Below are 27249 nucleotides of genomic sequence, written 5' to 3'. Positions count from 1 at the left end.
GGTCATCCTAGAACTCAAACCCTCTGCAGCCCCGGGGGCGACTTTATTAGCAGGGAATGCGTTGCACGCAGAGAAAGTTCCTTGGGTGAAAATGGACTGGGGCCAGTGGAGGCCACTGACACAGCTCTTGGAAAAAATTCATGGGGACAACGAGGGTCATGCCCTACTCACACCAAACTTTCAGAAGCTGCTCCAAAACCTAACAGGCAGAGACCATGAATGAACTCCTCAAGTTCTCCAGAAAGCTACAGGTTTCTTCTACAACAAAACAACAACAACACACACATACACATACACACCCTCACTCAAAGTTGGTTTTGGTTTTTGTTTTGTTTTTTTTTAAATTTATTTATTTATTTATTTTTGGCTGTGTTGGGCCTTCGTTGCTGCACGCAGGCTGTCTCTAGTTGCGGCGAGTGGGGGCTACTCTTTGTTGCGGTGCACAGTCTTCTCATTGCGGTGGCTTCTCTTGTTGTGGAGCACCAGCTCTAGGCTTGCGGGCTCAGTAGTTGTGGCACTCAGGCTCAGTAGTTGTGGCTTGCGGGCTCTAGAGCGCAGGCTCAGTAGTTGTGGCGCACGGACTTAGTTGCGCCGTGGCATGTGGGATCTTCCCGGACCAGGGCTTGAACCTGTGTCCCCAGCACTGGCAGGCAGATTCTTAACCACTGCGCCACCAGTGAAGTCCGGTCTTGGTTTTTAAAAAAAAATACCTTGGCTCTCATCAGCTTCTATTCCAGCTGAAAAAATGGTGGCGGCACCAGCAATGAACCTCCTATTTTAGCTCCCATCGAGGAAGTCTTCTCTGACTGACCCCTTTGGCCACAAAACTGTTTGATTTTTCCATCCTTGGCCATTAAGCAAACACATGAGCAGCTTTCAAGAAGGTCTGTCCCCTTTCCAGAGAGACAGGCTGTTGGTCTGCCTGGCCCTGAATCCAGCTCTGCCCTCCCACCACTGAGCCTGAGTTTTGGCCAAGTGATAACTTCTATGGGCCTCAGTTTTCTCTGCTGTAAAATGGGTTGTTGTGAGGATGAAGTGAGTTAACACGTGAGGTGCTTAAAGCAGCCCCTGGCGCACAGTTGGTCAAAACAAGATACGAGTCACTCTCTGAAGCCAGCAACAGTATCAGGAAGGTGACACGGTCAACCCCCATTGTCCCATCTCCACCTGCATCAAAACTGGCAAAGCACCCCTCCCCCCCACCTACAACAGGCAATCTGGGGTATATTCTTCCAGAACTGGGTTCCTTTGCAGGGCAGGCTTTGAGCAGACTGACATCTCAGGTACTGTAGACATAAAAGGGACCTGGCAATGATCTGGTCCAGGGTTTTATATAACAAGGAATTATGTCCTTGCCCTCCAGACAAGGAAATCCAGTGACTTAAGTCTCATTTTAGAGACAAGAAACAGAGGCTCCGGGAGGGCAGAGACTGCCAAGGTTTCCCAAGGGTGAGTGGGCACAGCCAGGACCCCTTGGAGCTGCTGGTGGAGGCCTGGGCATCGCAGGGCCGGGCTTCAGGCTCCGACAGCTCCGACTACACCCTTCCGCAGTCAGCCAACGTGGACACTGGTTTCTGGCCAAGTCTTTGTTTAAAGAAAGGGTTCCACAGCAACCTTCCCACCCCCCAAAGATAAAAAGGCTGGCAGACCGCTGGACCATAGAACCTTCTCGCTATTATGGAAGGTGGAAAGAATTTAAAACCAACTTCCAGACCTACCTGACGCTATGCTGTACGACTGAAGAGGAATATTCCATTTCTTCTTCTTTCCAGGTGACTTCAGGAGTGATTCTGGCAGACTTCATGTACGTAACTTTGACATTACTGGGAGAGTCTCTCTTTGCCCCATGTCTTCGGTGGAGATCTTTGCCTGTGACATTTTTCAGGACCCCTGGTCTTTGTAGCTTTGTAGTCTCTGGGCATGAGAGCAAGAAGAAATTACAGGGAATTCTGTTTGTCAGAGACAGAATTCTCCAACATATAACTAGACCGTTGAGGTCAGGATCCTCTATTCCTCGTAAGTCTAATTTCGTTCTCTCTTCCAAGGAAAGTAAATTTGAAACTGTCTTTTGGGGGAGTCAGAATGGGGACTTATTCTGATAAGGGATGGAAGACACCAAGGCAATGACTGTGGAGTGTGGTGAAGGAGTGTATCTTACACTGTTAGCCAGGATCCAGGGAGCTGACACCCAAACTGTTTAAGATGTGGTGCAAAAAGATAATTTTCCACTCAGAAGTCAAGCCAAGCTGTATAGACAACGCTAATTTAGTGGGAACCACTGTAAAAATCAGAACCCATTACAATGCCTTCCCCATCAAATTGTTTTATTAGGTTAATTAAACAGCTTAAAGACGATTCATTTGTTCGGTACCCTTCTACAAAATATTTCAAGTTTTAAATGAACTTCCAATACATAAAACAAAATTACTTTACCATAGACAAATTTCAGATCAAAATACAACACTCTGTTTCTGTTTTCTTACAGTTATAAAATCCAGTCAATACAAACTACATAAAAAAGATAAAACACTTTCACTGATCCTTGGTACAAGAGAACAGCACGACTGCAGTATGTTCCCAAAGCACAAATCCTGTGCTCGTGAAACGGGGTGACCCCGTAGTTACCCCACAATAAACCAAAGCTGGTAAACAAAGTGCGTGCTACTTAATTTTAAGAAAGTTAACATAGCCTCTTTGCATCAGTATTACTTGTAAACCATAAAGCAACTTTGTAAGAAAGGTTACTAATTCAAAATTACTTCAACTTCACTAAAATTTCATACCAGCAACGGAATAGAAAACTACTCCACAGAACAAATGAATACACTTGTACCACAGGATGTTTGAGACGTGACGTTTCAATGAAATCACATTAGCACAATTTCTCTGCTATCCTACTGAATTCGGGGAGGATAATTCTACAAGTTGCAACTTCCCAGTACTTGAAATATTTTGAACTTTCCATAGCATGTCTTTTGTCTAGCTTATGTATATTTCATTGCAAATCTCTGGTTTTTTCAGTAGTAGGTCTTTCTTTAAAGATCGAGATACCTCATCTGAACACACGTAACCCTCATCTGAATACACGTCTAAGTAGACTGACTGCTCAACTTGGAATCTTACCAGATAATAAAAGCTGCAGGATTTAAATTAAAAACTCTTCTGTATGTACCATGTCAGAAAATATAGATATGTTAATTAAACAAAGACTTGCATTTAAGAGGATGAATTTTGATATGGTATTTTGGGAATCTGGTATTCATGGACTTGGCTTTATGGTATTAAAAGCATCAAAATGACAAAACAAGAGTGTGCTGAAAACTGGTTCTTGACAAGGGCGACTGTCACATATGGCGGCTGGTGCCACACAGGCAACCAGGCAACAGGAGTGTCGCTGGTTGTTCTGCCGGACCAGGGCCCACTGTGAAGATCAGCCCTGAGTCTGGGAAAGTCAAACTGAATTTATGGCCCTGTTTCAAGGAGTTCCCTTGGTAGTCTTCTCTCACAGCGGAAGACTGGGATCGGTGAGAGAAAAGGAATGAATCTACACGTTTTAGAATGAGTGATGGATGGACCCCATTCACAGATAGGTACGAGCGTCTCTGTCACCAGGAACATACAGTGTGAAAATGAAGTCTGCCAGAGCCTGCTTGAGGTACTTCTACAATAGTTTCTGATGAGGATGGGAGGGAAGGGGTGGAGGAGGGAGGTGCTTTTGTTAAATCCACTCATCACTCCCAGCTCTGCTGATGCAAGTGCAGAACGGGCCGCGACAGGTGTTCAAAAAGTTCTGCCGAAAACATGATTATTTTTTCATGGTCGTCACAATTCACAAGTGGTATGACTGAACACAAAACAAGTATCGCTATGTCACTGGCGACTTGAAGGGGTACAGGAATGAGGAACCAAACAAAGGCTGTGTTACAGATGAGTCAAAATGAAAAGAATCCCATCAGCAGAAAAAGCCACTGATATTTAATGAAGCTAGTGTTGCTAAAGCGCCTGTGCTTTTCTCAACTAAAGGCCACTTGAGACATTTCCCACCATAAAATCATCTACCCCATGGAACCTGGCTGATCTCTGTTTTCACATAAAACTTGCATTTTGAGGTCCCCTAGAGGAAAACAAAGCTGTAAACCCACCGACACTGAAGGTTTGTTTTTAAGCTGATGATACAGACCCTTCTGCCCCACGTACCAGATCCTACGTACTTTTACACAGAGCACAGAGTCCAATTCAGTGAGCATACGCTTAGATTAACAAGAATACATTTACTTTCTGGAGTGTTTTCTGAAGCAAAAATTCCTTTTGAAAAAAATACGTAAAGATGGTCTCTCTCTTACTGTAAATGAGGAGTTCTAATTTCCGATCCTATTCACAATTTGGAGTGCAGTGTGTTTTTAATCAGAGCTAGATAAGAGGAAAGGACGAGGCGGAGCCCGCACGGCGCCTGGCAGCTGGGTGCTGGCATCTGGGGTCCCTGCTCCTGGCTCAGACAGGAGCCCTAAGAACCTCCGGGGCAGGTGTGGAAGGTGAGGCTGCCCAGGGCCCCGGGGAGGCTGTTCCAGTCTAGCTGCTTAAGGAGCCGCAGAGATGCACTTGGCCATGCCTGGGCGGGAGGCTCTGGGCCCCGCCGGTTCTCAGTGCGAGGAGCAGAGTATCGCAGACTCTGGGAGCTGCCCGGCCTGGGCGACCGCTCTGGCTCTCTGGCGGCCGAAAGTGCTGGTCACAGAGGCCAGGTGAGGGCTCCCGGAAGCATGCTTTTTCAACACATGTTTTTAGGTTAACAGTCTGGGGAACCAGAAGCGCGCCCCCCACTCTTTTGGATACATAATTCAAGCAGTTAAAAAACCAGACTGGGAGAGGCCAAGGGATGAGAACAGAGGGCAGGTGAGGATGCGATTGCCAAGAAAAGTAGGTAAATAAGGGCACGCTTCAGAACGCAACCAAAATACCTCCTCCCATCTTGACTAAAGTTCCTCAACCTCCCAGAAAGAAGTGCCAACTGCAGGAAGGGCCTATGTCCTGGGAGATCCCACCCGCAGTCTGTGCGGGCACAATGGGACATGGGGAGGAAAGTGAACACTGGTTCAAACAAAGGGTTACCCGTGAGTGAAGACGACCGAGGGGATGGGGAGAAGGCACACACCCGGAGAACAACGCGGAGAGCTCCCTCCCTCGGACCTGGACCTGGACTTGCGTGCCCGCCCCAGCCTCTGCTCAGTCCCTGGGCTTTGGGGCAGGTGGGGTCGGGAGGAGACACAGAGGGGGAGTGGCGCCCCTGCAGGCCGGACACCCGGGAGGAAGACTGCGGGGCTTTCATAGGAGAGCGAGCGACAGAACCCGAGAGGAAGCGGGTCCTCTGGAAACGCTTCTCCAGGGATGACGAAGTTACCCATCAGCGAGGTGGCCGTTCCTGGAGCTGGGAGGGGCTGGGAGAGGTCAGCCGACCCAACTCCCCCCCCCCCCCAACCCGTGCACGGTGCCCTCGACGGCGTCCCAGGCCCCGCTTAAAAGAGTCCGATTTTTACTTATCAGCTTTCTTAAGTCTGCAGAGGTACTGAGGGATTTAGAACAAAGAGTATATAAACAGCAAGAATCACTGTAGTTAACAATACGGTTTTAGGGAAATCTCTAGAAGTACGTCTATTTCTGAAGGTTCCGCTGAAGCTGGCTGTGGCCGTGGGCCGGTGGCCGCAATCAGGAGACGGTGAGCGGGCAGAGAGGACAGAGGGGAGGGAGGCGGGGAGAGAGCACACGTCAGGAGGAACAAAGGCCCTTCTCCTCAAAAACAATGTGAAAGCTAAAATACAAATGTTATTTCCCACCCCCCCCCTCCTTTTTTACTAAACTGTTCACAGAACCTCTTGTCTGCAAGGAGCTTTGGAGCCTGTGACAACATCCTGTCACCGTGCAAGACTCCCATGGCTGACCCTGTCGCACCCGCTAGTCCCAGCTGCAGGGGGGCATCCTTGGGGTGATTCTCAGAGCTGAGCGCTCAGAACCACAGGAGGCACCCATTTCATCACGAGGCAATTCTAGAAAGTTCTAAGAGTGACAGAAACATTCTGCCTCTATAGTTTCTGCCTCTCGGCTTGAGCAAGGCGCTCTGGGGCACGCACATCTGCTCCTTCTAAAGCTCCCTCAGCAGGCCAGAGCCTGAGGCCTCCAGAGAGCCCACCACCGCGGCTGTCATCCCCCGGGCGGCCTCCCAGGCGCTGTGCCCGGAGCCGGCAGCTCAGTGAAGTTCCCAGGGCCCATCAATGCATCACATGGACGGAACAGACTTCCTCTTCGGGCTACCAGCCCCCCACACAGACAAGGGCACTATTTTTTTAAACAGTTGGCTTATGTTCAAATTATCAATGATTTCCCCCCCCCACACACACATTTTTTTCTTTCCCTTTCAATTGGGAACTACCTTCTCTGAACCTAAACATAAGACTATATTTAGCCATGTTATTAGACTGTAAAAAAACCACTGCAGACCCTAACACCCAACACTTTCCTCCGCCGTCTATAGTTTTATACAAGTTACTAGTGAAAACGTTAAAAACGCATACTGCTAGATTACCCCCATCCGTGCTGACACAAGGGCCCGTTCCTATCAACACTGCCTGGGTATTTCTCAGCCCTTTTAAACCTATTTCTACTTCCTTTTCTCAATCACAAAAATATCAAGAATGACTTTATCAAATGTCTTACTGAAGTCAAGATAAGCTGGGTATATCACGTACCACTAAATTCACCAATCTGTAATCTGAACTGGAAAGGAAGTGATTTTATAAAAGGATTAAGTAGCTCACTTTTGGTATCACTTTGTTAAATAACCCTTCTTTACCTGAAGGTACAGAAGTTCTACACACACACACACACACACACACACACACGTAACACAAAGTTTGTTTGTTTGTTTTTAGGTTCCACATAACATCCAAGTTCAGAAAACATAGTTCAGGTATACTGATCTCAAACAGAGATCTAGAAAACATCCAGTTTATTGGACTAATATAGACTACTACCTTTAATATTTTAGGAAAACAGAAAAATTCAACTTCAGGAAAGAGTTTTAAATATTATTAGAGTACTTCATTAGGCAAACCCTGAAATAAGGGATATTTATAACCACTCTAAATATTCTAAACACATATTTTGGGGTGTTTCCGCTGTCTAGAGTTACCTCGAATTGAGGTCTTAGAGAAGTAGGAGGAGAACGGAGTCATGGACCCAGAAAATAAATAATTTTGGAAGTGCAAATATGCATTTACTTGTGTATTGTGGTGGCAGACGTGAGAATGAAGAGAGCACTAAGGGTGGGGACAACTGAGCGAAGGGCGAGAGCTGAGACCACGAGTGACTAGAGGCTGAGACGGGCGGCAATGGCAGCTGAGATCCCAACCACCCCATCTGTGTGCAAGACACCAAGTTCTCACCATCCTTACCCCACTGATTCCCCACAGCAACCCTAGCAGGTAAACACCCATCATCTCTTTCTACATGGTAAAGGGCTTTGAAGCTCACGAAGCAGCCAGCGGCCAGCATCTCCAAACCCACGTGCACCCCGGCCCTGAAGCCCACGCGTGCTCACGACCATTGGGTTCACTTGGGACAGTACAGAGGATGTTTACAGATATTTTCCTCAAAACAATTACAATACAAAAGCTTGGGGCTTTAGATGGGTGAACCTTGGTTCTCTTGGAAACCACCTAAGGGAATGCCTCATGGCCGACGGCTAGATCCACCCGAGGAGAACTTTGCCAGAATACTGCTGTCAGGAGCAAGCCCTTTAGTCTAAAAAGCACAAGCACATCCATTAAATCTTAATGCACAGGGACAGTTAAGGTTTTAGATCTCACCTGGTATGTAAGTTATTCCTAGTTTGCTAGGTTTTTAGGAATGGGCATAACTCTTTTTGGCCATGAAGGGTACTGGGTAATTCCTATAAGAAATCACCCCCGGAAGGGAAGGTCTGTCTACGAGGAGTGGTGGGCCCCGCAGCTCCCCCCAACTCACCAGCCAGGTAGGCTGACACATGCTGGCGAGGACAGCACCCACACGTGCCCTGTGCAGATGGTGCGTAGGGGAGGAAGCTGGGGACATTCCACTGACACACAAAACAAACCCGATCACTTGTGATTTTAAGTGTAATGCAGTTCTGTGTTGTTTGGTCAACTCAACCCTGCACTTTCAGAGTTTCATTTTAAAACCCCAGGTTATCAGAACTAAAAGAGAAGAGGAACTTCTTCATGAACCCTATACTTTCATCAAAATTAAGATTCTTGGGAAACAAATTCATGAAACTACACTTAACAGACCCTTAAACTGCTCCCAATAGCACCTTACAGAATATGAAGAACAGTAGCCCCAAGCATCCAAATCCCAAACACTGGGTCAAATTACTGACAGACAAGATTTCCTGTCTGATCTGAATGACGATGGCAATGAAGCCCTCTATTTTACACAGCAGTGGTGTTTAAATATACTACTTTTCTACATTATGAAAACATAGCCTTGTAAAGACTCTTTAAAGTTCAAGTTGAGTTTCAAGTAATCACTTTGCAGCAGCTCTAGGAGAATTACTGTTCCTCCTGATTAAAAGTGCCTATTAAAAAAAAAAAAGCAGTAAAATGGAAACTACGCCTTAGAGAATTGTATTCCTCAAGGCCACTTACTGCTTGTTTCCAGGCTTTTGTTAAAGGACAGAATGTGTTGAATTCTTCTAAACTGGCAGGGGATCAAGCACAACACTACATAATGAGGTAGCCGAGAACAGCGTCTTTCCTATAAACACGAAGAACAAGGGAATAAGTGCATGTGTAATTCTCATCCGATTAAACAGGAAACATGATAAAGCAACCTGTGAACCAAATTCCTCGGTTTAACTTGAAAAAATTTAACCCAAGGTTCTAAGGTACACCTTGTGTGTAATTGATGAGTGAGAGGAATAAAAATAAGGTACTTAAAAAGCTGTACTGACATGCTAAAAATAAAGTTCTAACAAATATAATTCACCAACCAGAAAGAAAGATGAACCTACAGCCACTCGGGATCTGAATTATTTGAAGTGGCCATTCATTTACTTGGGTCACAGGAAGTGGCTAAGCTTTCTCCACGTCATCTTACGCAATGTGTACCCAGACTTCGTGGGCTGTCACCCCCTCCTACCTGCACCTTCTCTAATTCAGATCACAGTGATTTAAGAGTTTACAACAACTTTGTTGGGCCATGAGGACGTCAATATCAAAAAAAAAAAAAAAAAAAAAAAATAATAATAATAATTAGCCTAAATTTCAGGTGAGTAGCAATTTTAAAAGCTTAGTTTTTATCTCAACGTGAAAAAGAGAAGGCAATAGACATTTCTCACTAGATAATTATGCAATGTTATTAGATATTTGATTTCATAAGAAAGGGAAGGAGTTTAAAAATCCATTCGCTTAGAGAACTTCAATGATAGAATTGAAAAAGAACTAACTTTCCTAATCAGTATGCATCAGTCCAAAGAATATAGAGTTACATCTGAGCTTCTCACATGTCACATACTGCAGAGACCAAGTTGAGATATGTTTAAAATTAAAATAATAGAATTACCTCTGAAAAAAAATTACAAAAAATTTAGAATTTTTACTAGCTGGTTTGCCAAAAAATAGAGGACGTCTCCAGTTCAACACCAGGAGGACTCAGCTGCCAGCAGGCAGGATTAACTCACCTGAGTTCACGTTCCCCTCAAATGTGGGCAAGTGGGGCATTCCTCACCCTTGTACCATAAACTTCCATCAACCAGCTCTAGGGAATACTTCAGGGATTACTAGAAAGCCAGCAAAATGCTTTCCTCCACATTCTAAGACACAGTATCTTTTCCCTTACTGATTACATGTGGTAAGAAAGGGAAGGATAAATGAAGCTTCAGCTTTTAAAAGTAAAAACAGCTTCTCTCTCAAACACAAACGCTTATGACTTCTGTTCTTACAACTTTAGTAAATTCTTAAATTTCCCACAGCTAAATGACAAAGAAAACCAAAGATCTTTTAGTTTATATTTGTGCAACTTGCAAAGGATATGTTTGGGGGTTTAAGTTATACCATAAATGGTTATTATATGATTAAAAATACTTGTATGCCTAAAAAATTAAGTGATATTCTAATACACTGAACAGTGAAATTGATAATCCAAAGACCAGATTCCACCTTTTGGCTTCTACTCACATCTGAAGCGGGGAATGAAGCTGTATCCACTGGGCCTCAAAGGCTGCTTTCTGTCCAATGGCGAGCACTGCACCCATCACAGAGACGTGAGGATCAAAGCAGTACGTTCTGGAAAAGATTTTGAGCCCCATATAAAAAGCAGTGAACAAAACCCAATATTAGATGTGGTAAACATTATTGGGTGTGCTGAGTACAGGGTCTCAGAAATCCTCCAGAACATATGGAGACCACAGAGCTGTGCGTCACATATAAGTCAGGCACTTTGCATTTTTTATTCTGTACTGGTTTCCCACTCTGTATTATGAGGCCGACCTATCTGTGTGCAAAGTTTCTCATTTAAAAGCAAGTCCCTTTCAATCCTGCGAAGAACGTCACCTGGATCACAAGGACACTGTATTCATTGGTCATTTATTGACTTACCTACTGCGTGCCAAGCACTAGGATTAGCAGAAGACTAAAGTAGGGTTCCTGCCCACAAGGAGTTTACAGTCTAGAGGGAGGGCAGGATTTCATCTGCCTCACTGTGAAGCTCACCAGAAACCCAAGCAGAATTCTGAGTAGGTGCTCAGTCGACACTGTTGATGAAACCCAGGGCGGGCTTTTCTGTGCCGGCTGGAGTCTCTCCTCTCACGGCTCCAGGGGCAGCCGCTGAACCAGAGCAGCCTCACCCTTCCCTTCCCTTCCACGGGGTGCTCTGTACGGGGGTTCCAGCACCTTCAAAACTGACGTGGTGAAAGTGCCACCTCATTCTTTCCCCAGATAATCACATGTCTTCATCTGACCACAGGCAGCCTCCTCTTGAATCAAGAAAGCCAACGTTCTGGAAGGTAATGCTGCAGTGTTTTTAACGCTCCTCGGAAAACTTCTGGAGATCCCTGGTTTGGTGCAATGAAGCAGGAACACACCAAACGGAACCCCAAAGGACCTAAGCAGCTAACACATTTCTCTAAAAACCTAACTTGCTACCCTGAGTAACTGCAGTGCCACAGCAAAGGAGCCCTGTCTTTACCACATCAATATAAACGATGTACCTCCCATGCATTGCCTAGGGAACTCCTCACTCATAAATGACAAAATGGCACTTCCAAAGCATCACCGAAGAAAGTGCCATCATTAACGTGGTAGTGAAAGATAACAGAACACTTCAAGACAAACAATATGCCTTCCAACATCCCCCAAATACTCTTTTTTGGTGGTTGCACAGTTTGAAAAAAGCCTACCGTCAGCTATCAACTCCTCATAGCAGTAAAAGAACTGATGAATTTAGAAATTTCTTAGGCCAAATCTTTATAACATAGCAACTATGAGTTGGTAAACACTAACACTGCTTTTAATATGCTAAAGAAAAGAAATGCAAACGCCCAGTAAAACTTACTACAAACTACAAATACATCAATATATACACTCAACATGAGTTTAACACAGTAGTATAAACTGAAGGACCACAGGCTCAAGAATTTATCTGAAGCACCAGGAGACAATAATATATGTAGTTTGGAACGACAATTCCAAAGGTAAACATATACAAACAGACTTACCTAGTCACATCACACACACACACACACTCACACACACACTCTCTCACACTTTTACATCTCACAGGATATAAGCACTATCACAAAAAAATTTAAAACTTCATTTTAAATTAAACACTTAAATCTTTGAAAAAAAATCTGTATTTGGATATGTTAAACAAAGAAACAAACAAACCTACTTTAGACCGTAGCCTAGAAGAAATCCTTTAAATTACTCTAAGCTGAGACAACTTTCCTTCTGTTGGCGGACAATGAAAATAAATTGCACTTCCCCCAAAGATACTGGATTTAAAATTTTAAGATCTATCTTTCGCCACTAATTTCCAACACACACCTGATAAAAGTGCCTAATGGATAAAGAAGTATCAAAAATTTACCAAGAAAGGATATTTCAAGGCATAAATGGATGGTTAAAACACAAACCTGTGTGAAATGAGTTAAAAATTTTTTCACGATACTAAAGTAACTGTAATTTACAAAAGTCATGATTAATTTTGGAACATAATAAAATTAAATACATCCCTACACTTCAATGTAATATTTTTATATTTATATATAGTAAAATAACAGTTTGGCACTTAGCAGCTTTTCTTGTTTATTGCATCCCATATTATGTGGCAAATTTAATTTAAAAAAAGTTACCTAATTTCTGCAGCTACAGTGTCAATGAACTAAATTTAAAAAAAAAACAAACTACTTTTATAAAATGAATTGACCAAGTCATGCAGGCACTGATAATATTGCAACAGGGACCCATTCACTCCTAAACAATGAACTGTCTCCTTGGAGACGCCTGGCGTAGCCTGGGAAGGACTTTAAATTTCAGTAATTAAAGAAAAGAGAATTGCTGATTGTCATGGCTTTAATAGGACATCAGTTACCACTTTAATGTATCTCAGCTGTGGCTTCTGAAGGCCAAGGTTCTGTTCTGTAGGGGACATTTTACCAAAGAAAATCCACTTTTTCAGAAATTTATTTCCTCTAAAACTAACATCTAGTTGTACAAAGAAAGTTTTCTTTCTTTGCAGTGGCCATGCAGTTTGCTTTGATTAAAAGACATCCAAGGTATCCTGGGGAAAGCGTGCAGACAACAGCTGACTGGTACACGGTACAAAGCAAAGAGGCTGGCTTTGACTTACGTGTCAAATCTGACTGTTATGTGAATGGCTGGCAAATCTGGCCCAGTGCCTCTGATAGAGAAGAGGAAAACCCTGTACCTCCTTTTACCCATGTCTCTGCCAGGATGGAGAGTTAATGCGCACACACAACATTCTTTAGAATTCCCACAGACAAGGCTGCTCAGTGACTTTTCTAGCACTGGATTGACTTCTACTGTTCCTGGGTGGGAAAAGACAAGTGATGTTTCATATGCATGGGAAAAGCATACAGACATTCCAGGAAGGAGGTTTCTAGGAGAAATTTCTATTCTCAAATTTATAACCAAAGGATACACTTATACATTTATTAATCATTAAGACTAAATGCTGCTTCTTATAGCCATATACTAAGGGGGGGGGAAGCTGTAGAAAACAATTAGAAATGAAGAGCTCTATATTAAATTGATTAGAAATTTGATATTGCATAAAATTCAAATGATGAAGTCATCAAGCACTTTGAACTCCTTGGTTTCACACTAAGGTGGTATAATTCGAATGGAAAACAAAATATCTTACAAGGTAAGTGCCACTAATGACAGACTTTTTCTCCCTTGGGGAGTGGGGTTATGTGGGTCGACATGGGAGTGAGAGGGAGAGAAGGAGGAAAGGATTAATTTGCTCTAAACGAACAGAATGAAATTAAGTTGAGGTAGTTTACTCTACCAGCCAACCTTTACTTGTAATGTAATTTGTCTGAAACTCGTACTAGTGAACGGCGTTGAGAAAATTCTGCTACAAAGACTAGATTCTTAACATGGATTTGCATTCCAAGACACGTTTTCAAATCCTAGACAGTAGTAGACAAGACTTCGTGTGCTTTCAGACAGATTACTTTTAAAAGTTTTTGATCCCTATATATTTTCTCTGGACTTCTTTTTTTTTTTTTTGGTCATAGCAGACCTTTATTATTTGTCCGGCTCAGGTCCTTCTTTTACAAAATCTCCTACTCACTAACATCCTCATATTTATAAAACAGTTCTGGTTAGTTGGAAAGGAAGACTGGCACTGCATGAGATCCTTCACAACCCCAGAAATGACGGCATGACACATCTTCATCTGAATTAACACAGAAGTCAGCAACTTCCTTTAAATTCACAGGAAGGCTGCCACCTGACTCCTTAATTTATTGACTCTTTTGGATTACTAAGATAGAATGTCATAAAAGAGAAATTTTATCTTAGTTTCCATTCATCATAATTTAGTTTAAAAAAGATTCTTAGGACAGAGAACTAGTAGTAAGTGGAGACTAACTGGCATTGAGTCCAATCTAACATTTTAGGCACAAACCTTAAATTGCTGGGCAGAGTTAGGCATAATATCTCCTTCCAAGTGCAGTGGAAAAGCAATCCCGGTATGTTTGGATATGTTGATATATGCATGTTTGCTCGTTTGTTAACCAAAGCCAGGTACTCGAACACAGCGGTCAGCCAGACGTGAGCTCCCCGCGGGGAACATGCACCTTGGTGCTGTAACTTCCTGATTTTACATGACACGGATTCCCACTTCCCTTTTCCTGACTAGCCCGGTTGGTCTAGGGGCACATCTCCTGGAGGAACTGACTCTTCCTCGTTTTTTTTCAGCAGTTACGTGTTCTCCCGAACAAGAGCTGGAAGCCCAGGCTTCTAAGCATTACAAAACCACTCGCGTTACCGCACAGAGGCCGGCGCAGAGCAAGGGTCGCCTGCCATCTCTGTCCCCTCGCAGAGCGCCGCGTCCCGGCGCGCTTGGTCAGGAGCTCCGCTTCCGCGCCGCAGCCCCATCAAGGTGAGTGAACGCGGATGCGGAACAAGCCCTGCTGAAGCTGCAGGCGGAAAAGCTTGCAATTCGCAATACGTAAGGCTGCACACCCGGTGCGGCGGAGGTCGGAGGGGAGGAGGGGCTTGGTGTGGTGCCAGGTTCCCGTGCTCCTTTTGAACTCGCGCACGTAGTCGTAATTGGTACCTGCGCCGTGAGAATAAGCAGAGGTGACACACCGTGCCTCGGAATCACCGGGAAACGGTTCCGACAAGATCACTGTAACATTCTGACCTGTATCAAGATCTCCGATGACATAGATACTGGCTCCTATGGGGACAGCTCCGTACACAAAAGAGGAACTGGCGGGGATGCATAAATTCTGGTCATTAAGATAGATCCACCTGAGGACAAACAGAGGGACAGAATGACAGAATGAAGGAGGTCAAAGGGTGTCCACGACATCTCAGCAGACTGAGATGACAAAACTCAGTGAGCCACCTACAGTACAAGGCATGACACCCACACCCCTCTTCTGGTGAAACACTCATTTCCTTCCTGTCACTGAAGACTTAGTTGTGTCTGTTCCAGAACGTCGCATATAATGAATCAAAGAGTGCACTATTCAGTCCGCTTCCTTCACTCAGTACAGTGTGAAGGAGATTCATCCGTGCTGTGGCTTCATCGTTATCTCATTTCTTGTTATCGTAAGCAGGATTCCATTACATGGTACAGCAGAATTTGTTACCCATTCACCTGTTCAGGTTCATTTGGGCAGCCTCCAGTGTCTGGCTATTGTGAGTGAAGCTATTTTGGAATTGAGAGAGCAAAGCTCTTTTGTGGGCTTACGTCATGGAATTGCTTGGTTATATGGTTAAAGGTATATTTCCTTTGATAAGAAAACACCACACTGTTTTCCAAGGTGTTGTGCCATTTTGCATTCCAACGAGCAACATGTGAAAACTCCAACTGCTTGGCATTACTGCCAGCTCGGGTACCGTCGGTCTTTTTCATTTTAGCCATATGAGTGGTGTGCTTTTCCCTGAAGACCAATGGTGCTAACCATCTCTGCATGTGCTTACTGGACACTTCGTGTATCTGCTTTTGTGAAATTTCTGCTCAAAGATCTGCTCATTTTTCAAATTGGCTTTTCTGTCTTCTTATTAAATTTTAAGATTCTTTTTATTTTATGGATATAAGTCCTTTGTTGGATACATGTATCACAAATCTTTTTCCCAGCATGTAGACTGTCTTTTCATTATCTTAATGGGGACTTTTGAGAACAGAGGTTTTTTAATTTTGATGAATTCCAGTTTATCCTTTTTTTTTTTTTATAGTTCATGTTTTCTATGTCCTCCCAGGAAATCTTTGCCTACTCCAAGGTTGCAAAGGTTTTTTAAATGAAAATTTCTGGAAATTTTATTGTTTCAGTTTTTACACTTAGGTCTTATGATACATTTCAAGTTAACTTTTGTGTATGGTATGAGGTATAAGAGTCAAGTCCTTTTTCTCCCCCATACAGATACCTAGTTGTTCCAGCATCACTTGCTGAAAAGACGTTTCTTTCCCCACTAAATTGCTTGGTACTTCCGTTGAAAATCAATTTAATAGCCACTAAAAGGAGCCAGGGCTCCATGAAGAAGTGGCTGATTCCACAGAAGAGGCCGAAAATACAAGATGAGCCTGGATCACCTTGTGCTGCCACATAGGAAGAGCTTAAAGAAGGATGAGTTGTGTCAGAAGGACAGCGGAGCTGATACGCAGTAGCTCCCAATGGCCATGGTGGGAACAACTGGAGCAACACAATAAATAATGACAGTCCTGGACAGACAACTCATAGAATAAATATCCATAAGTCCACACTGACAAAAACAAATGACTCAATACATTAAAAAAAAAATTAGGGAGAAGGGGCAGGTCTTCTTTACAGAATTCCAGCTGACAAAGGTAGAAGGAATGAGGGAAGCAGAAAAATCACCATTAGGCAAACAGCACAGTAATAACTACTGCAAGGCCAGTCCACCAATGATGCTAAATTAGTGGTGAAAGTTTAAGGAGAAACAGTATACCCCCATATTCTCAAATTCTCTCTTCCAAGATACTCATTAATTACAAAGGGAGAAATAGTGACTTTACAATGGGGAAACCCAGAAGATGCCACCTTAACCAAGTCGTCAAGATTAGCACCACCAGTAATGAGACATTATCGACGTCATGCTCCCCCGACGCCGGGCTGAGAAGGGCCCAGCAGCACTTCTGTGGGAGTCCTGGCCCAAACGTCCAACCTCAGCCTCCTCACGAGACGTCATGAGACAAACCCACATGAAGAGACATCCTAGTAAAAAACTGACCAGTAAACTTCAAGGGTGTCAAGGTCATGAAGGACGAGGAAAGACTGAGGAACCGGCACAGATTAAAGGAGACCGAAGAAACTCAACAACTGAAAGCCATGTCAGGTCCTGGATCGGATCCCGGAGCAGGGAGAAAAAGATATTAGTGGGCAAGCTGGTGAAATCTGAATAAAGTCTGTAGTTGACTTAATAATACTGTACCTATGTGAGTATCCTGGTTTTGACATCTGTACTATGGTATGTAAGATGTTAACATTAGGAGAAGCTGGGTGAAGCTGGGAGAAGCTTTTGGGAACTCTGACTATTTTTGCCACTTTTCTACAAGTCTAAAATTATTCCAAAATAAAAGGGTTTTTTTGCTTTAAAACAAAAACAAAAATAAATGACTCTGCTATGTAGTAATGTTTACTTAAGGTAATCTGACTAAACAATTTCCCTTTAATAGCTAAAGGCATAGCCAGGTCAGAGCAGACCTCAGTCAGATCTTGGAAATGTATCTAAACCCTTCAGAACTACCAGTGTCTGGGCCTCCACTCACCATCAGAGCACTAAGATGCCCTGGCACTGTTCCCGTGTGTCTAACCTTATGCCATCAAGTGTCCAAGAAGCCACTGGCTAAGGTCTACAGCATCTTGATGTTAAATACAAATGTAAAATTATTTCACTAAGAACAGCACTTTTATTTCAATGAGCACTCTTCCCAGACTGTTATATAAAGCAGTAGCTTCCATATTTTTAATCCGAAGAAACACAGAAGCAGAATGATTTGTCCAAGATAATGGAACAACTCAGAAGCAAAGCTGCTGTAAAGCTGCCATATTCCTGAGTACCTTTACCTGACATCCGATTCCTCTAACATCTGAAAGTTGATTGGAATCAAGCAGTTTGCTGGGACTGGGAGTTCAGTTTGGTCCCTGCCTCCGAGATGCCTCTAATAAACAGGAAAAGGGGAACATCTAAGAGCTCTCACTGCAAAGTGAAAATGGGGACCCGAACAGGCCTTTGAAAGAAAAAGTTTGAAAAATGTCAAATACAGTAACTGGTTTGTTCATATTTTATGTCTTCAAGGCTAAACATAAATAACTAAACCTCAACGTTTAAATTCTTCCCAGGTCCTGAATCACACAAAGCTGATGAGCATCCCCCTGCCCTGTCTGCAGCTGAGCCCCTCCCAGGATGACCCTGTTGGAGAGGCATACAACCCTTCCAGCAAGTCCACCAACAGGGCCACAGGCACGCCCACAAGGTAGCTGGCACTTCTTCTGAATTAAGGCATACGCGACTAGATTATCTACTGAAAGAACACATCAGAATACAAGGGCATTTCTCAGTAATTTTGTAGCGTTGAGAATTCAACATAATTCCTCCCTGGAATAATTCAACAAAACTGAAGAAACTGGTCTATGTAGACTGTCTACCAAATTTGGTCCAAAGCAGATCAGTGATTCAGAGTTCCTGGGTTTCCGAAAAATAATCCTATGTGATCTATTTTATATAATGCTGAGGCTTCAAAGTACATAAAATATGAGAAATTGGATCATATATTTAGCTGCTGCTTTTAAAAATGGTATAAATGGCATGTAGTTCTGCATTTCTTTCTCTACCATTTATCACCTCGTTGACCTTGGACGACTGAGCTAACCCAGTCTCTCTTTCGTCATTTGTAAGGTGGGGACGCCATCACCAAGCTCAGGTGTCTGCTGTGAGGATGAAATGGAACAGCCAATGTAAAGTACTTTGCACAGTGTCTAGTACATAGCAGGCATCATGAAGTAGCAGTAATTTTTGTAATGGACAAGGCAATATTATGCCTTTATTACACTGTTCTCAAACGTGGGCTCCTCAGGACTTGGAGGCTACAGTGATGTGTCCTCTGGTAACCCAGAATTAAGAATCCCCCCTCCCTCAAAGGAAACTTTAAAATGGGGCAAGCTTCAGAGAGAGCCGAGTAGGAGGGGTAAGACAGGCAAGGAGAGAAGGTGGGAAGGAGAGAGGGAGGGGAGAGCGAGCTTCAGTGAGGGCTCGGCTGAGCCTCCCACAAGAAGCAGCCACGAACTCTAGACAGACAAAATACAGAAGTCAGACTGCCTGAGGGCTCTGGAGACTGAGCAGAAGCAGGCAGATTTGGGAAAGAAGTTGAAAGTTGAACAAGCACCCACATGGAATGAGTTTCCAGTTCCTTGGTAGCTCCGTCTGAAGGCAGCCTGGGGCTGACAGCTCTGGGGAACAAAAGCCCTAGAGAAAATCCTGCCGTCTTTCTGGCCACCAGAATCAGGGGAGAGCATCTTGGGGCAACAAGGATCACTGAAGTATGCGGGGGTCTCAGAAAGATGGGAGGTACAGAAGAGCCCCTAAACGGACGGGCATCCACCTGAGTCACGTCTGACTGACACCGGATCCACGAATGCTTGCACCTGAGGCTCCATGAGTCTAACCAAGTCCACTGTCTGCTAAATGCCCGGAGCAAGTCTCTGAAGCAGCAGCAAGAGACCTCGGGGCCTCAACAATGTCATGTTCGCAACGCCCCGGACGCAATCCAGAATTACTCAACAAAAGAGCCAGAAAAATTAAAACCCCTTTGCAAGGAAATAAACAATCAACAGACGCCAACTCTGAGATGACTCAGATGCTGGGATTATCTGCCAGGCAGGGACCTGAACGCAGCTACCATAACGATGCTCAGTGAGGGAAAGGAAAACATGCTTACGATAAAAAGATAGGAGACCGCAGCAGAGAAATAAAAAAAATCTAATATGCCACCTGAAGAAGCTAGAAAAGGAAGAACAAAATAAACCCAAAGTAAGTAAAAGGAAGGAAATAATATAGACAAGAGGAGAAACCAATGAAACAGAAAACACACAGTGGAGAAAATGAACATCAGTGCGTAGCTGGTTCTTTGAGAAGGCAGGCGCAGTGCAGAGAGCGCTGGCGGGACTGCAGGGCTGGGGAGAGGAAAGGGCTTCTTCCCTGGCGTCGGCGGCCTTTCCCTTCCTCCATCTGCTCTGCCGCCTCCTGTGTGCCGCGGGACCAGAGTGGCTCTCCCTCAGGGAGGTCCTTTGCCAGCCAGCAGGCAGCTTTCATGCACCAGCTCTGGCCCTGGCGCCCCAGGGCTCTGCCACGTCCGGGGCCACCGCACACCCTCCTCCACGGAGGTGAATCCAGCCTTGCGGGGCAGGGAGGGCTCTTCCCAGTTTGCTCCTTCCTGGGGCACTTTCCCTCAGCCCTAAAGGCTGTAGTCGCGCTTCCTTCATCGGCTGTTTCTGCATCCTCTCACCTGTTAGCAGCTAACTACTCTTACTAGTTAATAATTACGTACATTAAATCTCCCTTGCAGATTACGGGGTGGTTGCTGTCTCCTGGCTGGACCATGACTGAAGCAGACTTGGTTAGGAGCAGCGTTCGTCTCCCATCCTCTTGCTCACATGTCTTACAAAGGCATCTGTAGTGTGTGTTACTTCCTAAGCCTCAGATCCAAACAGCGTAACATGGTCAACGGGGCAGACCAATACAGTACGGCACACCAAGGTGATCAAAATCTCTGGGGACTAATAATATACTGCACACGGCAAAACTGACACAGCCCTGAGGCAACACTGTACAGGGGTACCGCTGGTCCTGCCAGGTACAAGAAACAGCTGCTGGTGGTCGCTGCAGATTGGTGTGAAGAGAAGGCATCAGCTAAGGCAACAGCAGCAACCAAGGCCAGGCACTGTGCTGCATGAAGATCCCACCCGTGGGCCTGAGTCTGTGATCAGCTTAACCACCTGCTTAAGTTTATGAAAGCTCACGGTTATTTTCCAAAATCCACTTGACTTTTCTACCTTTTCTAAGTGAATTAAGTGGGGATATGATACGTAGCACGACTCTTGCATTTTCAAGCCTTTGACGGTGGCACTAATGTCTGCACATTCCTCAGGATGCAGTACTGCTTCTGGTTTTCTATCTTGGCAGGGAAGGAAAGTTCCAGTGACTTCCACTTAACCCTTGCTACCATAATGGTCCCTTACCCACAAGTCAGAGGACCACAGGGGATTCAGCCAGTGGTCAAACGTGTCTATCCAAGTATGCATTCAGGCATCAAAAGATGAAACTGACAGATCTAGGCTTCAAAGAATAGTTAACATGATTTACCTATCATATAAAAATGAAAGGGGGAGGGCATCTCGGCTTAGCAAATGCACAGAGACAATAAAACACAGGATGGCTATAAGAAGTGAGCTGGAGTACAGAACATGTGAAAAGAAGAAAGTGAAAAAGGCTGAACATTTTTCTCAACCTCAGATCATGGAGGGCCCCGGGTAGGAGGCTAAATACTATTATCTTTACTTGGTAAGCAACGGGGAGACAGGAAGAATTTCCATCACAATGAAATGACCAAAGTCAGATTAATCTTTCAAAAGCACAAGTAGGTGTAATGTATTAGAGAGACTGGTTAGAAGACTTTGCACATATAAAAGAGTGAGCTCACTGGAGTCGGGGCAGAAAAATAAAGGGGGGGGATGTGTGAAAAATACTACAGAGTTTAAAAAAAGAAAAAAAAGAAAAAAACTTGGCAACTCATGAGATGTGAAGCGTAAGAAAGAATCAAAGATGACCTTATTTTGAATATGGACCACTGGGAGGATGGTAGTACGAGTAAAAGAACAGGGATATACAAGGAACAGAAATAGATACACTGTCTTTCTGGATATATGAAGTTGTTGCCATGACTTGGTATAAATAATGGCAATTTTTTTTTGCTTTCCTTCAAACAGTTTTGTTTTTAGTCAGAAACACAGAAAATAGTAAGATATGGCATTTTTCCAGGAAAGTTTTAACCTAAAAATAGGGAACAAAGACAGGAAAGACAAGAGATTACTTAAAAACAGTAAATGGTCTCCAATCTAATGCAGGTTGTTCATCTGGCAACAGTTTCCAGAGTATGCAAATATCACACACTTAGAAACATCTGATCTTTAAAGAAATAAACTGCTTATAGATTTTTTTTCCTTCTATAGATATTTATTGGAAAGCCTATATTTTTAAGGCAATATTGTGTGGTGGCTGAAAATGTGGACTCGGGGCCCAGAACGCCCGAGTTCAAATTCCAGCTCTGCCACCTGCTACCTGTGTGTTTTGGGGCACATTACTTAACCCCTCTGTGTTTCGGTTTCCTCGTATGCAAGATAGGAATAAAAAGAGTAACTATATCTCAGAGGGTTGTTCTGAAGATTCAATGAGTTAATACATGGCACTTAGTGTTATATGCATATTTAGTGTTATCTAAACAAGAATCCTATATATCAACAGAAGTTAAGCTTTCTTCATTCTATTTGTGAATCAACACTGGAGAACTTGAATATAAGCAAACTAAAGATAATACAAATTTTATTTGGAAGTGCTTTTAAATAGCAAGGAAGAAGCAATACTCATGTTTAACAATTATGAACTGAAAGCAAGTAATATACTTATATCTGAAGCTTATCAACTATATTAATATGAGACAACCTGATAGAAATCTAAAGGTTCTAATAATTGATAGCATATCAAGGGCAGACAAAAAACTTTACAGCCAGGTTTAAGTCCTATACAATCAAAATAGGGACAGAAAATGGTAAAACCGTAAGCAACCCTGATTACTTCAGCAAGCGAGTTTATAGCTCTCTAGCTCACACTGTCCAAACAGTAATTCAGTCATTATGAGAAAGGCTTATAACAATATTTTATCAGAAACCAAACGTACTGACCACTGCTTGTTAATGAGGTTGGGCACACTGTTTTGGGATTCATTTGGGCAAGAAATTAATATACTACTTCATACCTTGAACAGTCAGCCCTCGCAGTAACATATTATGGAAGAGAAGTGTAGAAAAGTCCTTGAAATTCTGCCCCCCACCGCTACCAGAGCAAGCATTCTCAAACTGCTCTCACACTTTGTCTAGTAAATTTTCCTAAGACTGTTTGCCCCCTGTAATTGAAGGAAAAAGGGGGAAAAAAGGCTATGCAAATATCCTAAATTTAAAATACACTAATAGTTAGGTAACATTTATACATATTTCTAAAATCTTGGCAACTGCTCATTGTTTGCCCTTATCTAAAATAATATGAACTTGAACATTATATTCTGGCACCCCCTACTGGTAACACAGTTGAAATGCTATCACAAGATTAACTTTAGCATGGCAGTCTCCCTGTAGGATTTGAACATATTACTGCAGTAACAATACTGTTTGGTGGTTACAACAATATAACGTGTCAGAGGAGGGAAGTGAGGGGGTTGGAAGGATGCTGCCTACTTCATAAGACATATGGCAGCCTGTCAGATGTTTTAAGAATCTCTGACACCACTTTTACTGAGTGTCTGATACTGGCCAGGTATGATGCCAGAAGCTAGGACCCAAAGCTGAGTTGGAACTTGTCCTGAAGGAGCTTCAGTTAACTCTATCACATCCAAGAGAGGGATGTATAGGATCCCAGATTGAGGAGCCTAACTCAGCCTGGGAGACGTGAGAAGGCTTCCTCTGGGTAGTGATAATTAAGCAGAGTTTTGGAAGAGGCCAAATTAACTGGATAAACATGGGAAGGGAAATATTAGGCAAAAGGAACAATACAAAAGCACAGAGCTTTGTCACAGCTTACCCTTCCCCCTCCCCATATCCTCAAGTCCATTCTCTAGTAGGTCTGTGTCTTTATTCCCGTCTTGCCCCTAGGTTCTTCATGACCTTTTTTTTTTTTTTCCTCTTAGATTCCATATATATGTGCTAGCATATGGTCTTCGTTTTTCTCTTTCTGACTTACTTCACTCTGTATGACAGACTCTAGGCAAAGTGAGAGAGTGGCATGGACATATATACACTACCACACGTAAAACAGATAGCTAGTGGGAAGCAGCCACATAGCACAGGGAGATCAGCTCGGTGCTTTGTGACCACCTAGGGGGGTGGGATAGGGAGGGTGGGAGGGAGGGAGACGCAAGAGGGAAGAGATATGGGAACATATGTATATGTATGACTGATTCACTTTGTTATAAAGCAGATACTAACACACCATTGTAAAGCAATTATACTCCAATAAAGATGTTAAAAAAAAAAAAAAGCACAGAGCTGAGACAATCATACCATGTTTTGGAGGAAAAAAGTTACTTAGTGGGACTCAAGTGACGCATCTGGGTTGAACAGTAGCAGAAACAGTAGACATAGGCCAAATCACAAAAGGCCATATCTGCTAAGTTAAGGGGTTTAAACTTTCTCCTAAAAGCTATCAAAAGTGTCAAGGTCTGATCTACATTTTAGAAACATTTTTCTATGGCTTTCCTATGAGTTCCCAAGATTTCTGAAGTCACTGAATAAATATCTACTATGCATTAGACATAAATAGATAAATTCAATGAAATAATTTGAAAACAAAACTAAACAAAGCTAAAACATGCCTTTGAAAGCATAAAGAAAAAGTTGCAGAAGCCGCATGAAACCATTCATAAATACCTTTTAAACTCATCGTGGTAGAATTCTGACTTGCAGGTTACCATCTCGCCCCCCTGGATGTCCTCGCGACTTCTGACTCCCCCAAATACATACAGTTCCATGGCGACTCCACAGGCTACAGCTCCAAACCTGAAAGGCCACATAGGGCATACTAGGTATTAGATTTACAACTCATGACCCGATTCCGTAATTCCTCTTACGCTTGTTTTAGCTCTGCGCCATTCAACGTTTCACAAATACATGGGTCTTCCTTTTTCAGGAAATGGTTTATTCATTTAATGTTATATCAACCAAATGCCAAGTCAAATAAAAGATTAGCTGGAAAGAAGGGAAAAACAGAAGCCAGGCGAAGGGGGCTCTGCACAGTCCTTATCCAAGTTCTCTCACCTTCTCTCTTTCAGTGGACAGATAGCGGTCCACTGCTGGGTCCGTGGGTCGTAACATTCCACAGACTCGAAGAGTTTTCCATACGATCCTCCGCCCATGGCATAGATTTTCTTTTTCATGGCTGCATAGCAGCCAATCTGAAAGGAGAAAGCAACAGCGGGGGAGGCAACACTTATTATTAAAGTTAGGCGAGTAAATACCAGCTTGGCTAGAGAGCACTGGCAAATATTTGGAAAAGGATCTGACTTCTAATAGTAAGACTAGGTATGGTGCCTTCCAGTATTACAACAGAGGCTTTTAAAAATGAGAAGAGCAAGGTAATACACACACTGTGAATCCTCAGAAAAGGATTAACTCCATCTAATGCTATTCCACTAAGTGAGAAAAGTAAATAATCCTAATTTTTAAAGTGGCTTTCCAGGCTCTCTGTTCTCACCACTATTTGAAGAGTCCAAGATGTGGACTCCATGGAGCAAGATGTCATTCAATTCCTGCCCCAAGTCAGTCAGTTGAAAGGGCACAGACAGTGAGAGATCATATTATGAGTAAATCCCAGTACCCAAGGTGTAAAATACCTAGGGCGCTGGACAAGGCTTTGGCCTGATGATGAAATTCCAGCCTCTACCAGGGAAAAGAAATACAGACTAAGCTATAAACAGCTAACATGAGCCATTTGTTTTCATTCTACCCAGTAAGCAATGGCAGTTCTCTACCTATGGATTAATGTTTCTCCCCAGTCCTGCACGATGATTAAGAAAACCGGTTTGGGAGACCTGGTTCCTTCCTAGGTTAGTGCAATCACAAAGCATTTATCAGGCGTGGGCCTTGGACACAGCAGCGCTGCCCAGAGCCCACCGCCAAGATAAACTCTCTCACACACCGTTTCCTGGCTTGCTGTGTGGCTGGTAATAGTGAAGGCAAGCTACCAACAAAGACATAATTCTATAATGTTAATTCTTTTAACACTATCAATTGCGCTAAAAGGCATACGTAGGAAATGAAGAAACATAACTTTAAAATCCAATTTGTGAATTAGTTATCACAAGATATAGTTCTCACCTTTCTAACCATGGTTAAATCGGGTTGCTTTGTCCAGGTTTTAGAATAAATATCATAACATTCCATGGAAATTAGCTCTTTTTCACCATCTTCTCCTCCTAAAACGTACAGCATCCCATCTATCTCCACAATTCCAAAGTTATGTCTTGCCTGAAAAGACATCAAAGATCTTTGCGGACAAAAGGCCAACTATCAGATTGAAAGCTGATATTCATACATTAAATAAAAATTACAGACATCACTATATTCCAGCGTTCCAGCAAAGAAATAACCAGGCTCAAAACCGTCTCTCTCAAATATTTCTGATTTCCCTATCAGCTCACTCTTCTATCACAATAGACAGAGAACCCACGTCCAGGGAATTCCCGGAACAAGGGAACTACACACGTGATGAACTCGCTGGCAGAATCCTTACTTTTTACTCGCAACAGCTCACGACAAGAAAGAGAACTAGTGCTGTGTGGCTCTGTAAAATGATCTTCGTGCAGCAGTGGGCAGCAAGTGGCTCCCAGCTGATGTGTGAAGTCCGGTAAGATCCACATCAACAGCACTGCCTGTGGCTGGAGAGGTGGGGGCGGGAGGGGGAGAGGCCCGGGCTAAGGCTGCCTCGAGCAACAGAACCTGATGTGTTCCACACTCCTCCACTCACAGCACTTCCCGGGTGCCCAGCCCCCTTCCAGCACTGAAGGGAGAGCGCTGACCACACAAACTAAATGCGCTGCCATCATCAAACAGTTTGTGCGAACCATCGAAAAAGATCTAGTATGTGAGGGGCTTCTATGTGGTATGAAGAGAAAGAAAGCAGGGGAGGGGGCGGGAGAGCTGAGAGGCCGGGGGAGGCCTCGCTGAGAAGGAGCCATATGGACAAACCCTGAAGGAAGCAAGCAGCGAGCCACGTGGGTACCTGGCAAAGGTCCCAAAGCAAGTGCACTCCTAGGAGGCCTGAGAAGGCGGAGCGAGGGAAGGCACGGGGAGCAGAGCCGGGAGGGGGGCACGCACATACCAGGGAGGGGCGCTTGGCGAGGCTGCTACCTCTTTCCTTATACTCAAATGCAAAGCAAACAAAAGTGCTAAAGGGAAAAAAGAAACATCAGACAAACTACAAAAGCAGTATTTTACCTCGTTCATTGGTGGCAATGTGGTCCATGTGTTTGCATCTGGGTCATACTTTTCTCCTGAGCTCAGGGTCTGCTTATTTTCATCTTGGCCCCCATATACAAACAAAAATCCTTCTGCAAAAAATCAAAGAATACACGCAAGAAAGTTGAAATGTAAGTTTTCAACACCTATCTCCAGTCAAATACAAATGCCGTAAGGGCAGAGACAGGATGTGGAGATACCTTCTCTGACAACAACGGATT

At 43.6% G+C, this 27249-nt stretch overlaps 1 protein-coding gene across 7 annotated transcripts in view; it reads right to left on the bottom strand.

Moving 5' to 3' along the window:
• Positions 1-27249, bottom strand: part of GAN (gigaxonin) — an 80900-nt gene that overhangs the window by 12827 nt on the left and 40824 nt on the right. For 2 of the 7 annotated variants that reach the window (XR_009499007.1, XR_009499008.1), the window contains exons 6-11: positions 27008-27120; positions 25889-26038; positions 24830-24966; positions 24443-24571; positions 10203-10310; positions 1719-1914 (exon numbers count right to left, since the gene is read on the bottom strand). Coding sequence is in view for 1 of the 7 variants with exons in the window: in XM_059904472.1 (XP_059760455.1) it covers positions 14654-14835; positions 14923-15032; positions 24443-24571; positions 24830-24966; positions 25889-26038; positions 27008-27120 (821 nt within the window). In the remaining 6 variants the exon portion in view is untranslated. The other 5 variants (XR_009499009.1, XR_009499005.1, XR_009499006.1 and 2 more) reach the window with 5 other exon arrangements.

The sequence above is a fragment of the Balaenoptera ricei genome, chromosome 19, assembly GCF_028023285.1.
Source record: "Balaenoptera ricei isolate mBalRic1 chromosome 19, mBalRic1.hap2, whole genome shotgun sequence".
Classification (NCBI taxonomy): Eukaryota; Metazoa; Chordata; class Mammalia; order Artiodactyla; family Balaenopteridae; genus Balaenoptera; species Balaenoptera ricei.
Note: the sequence above shows the minus strand (reverse complement) of the source record. Positions and strands in the feature narration are given on the sequence as shown.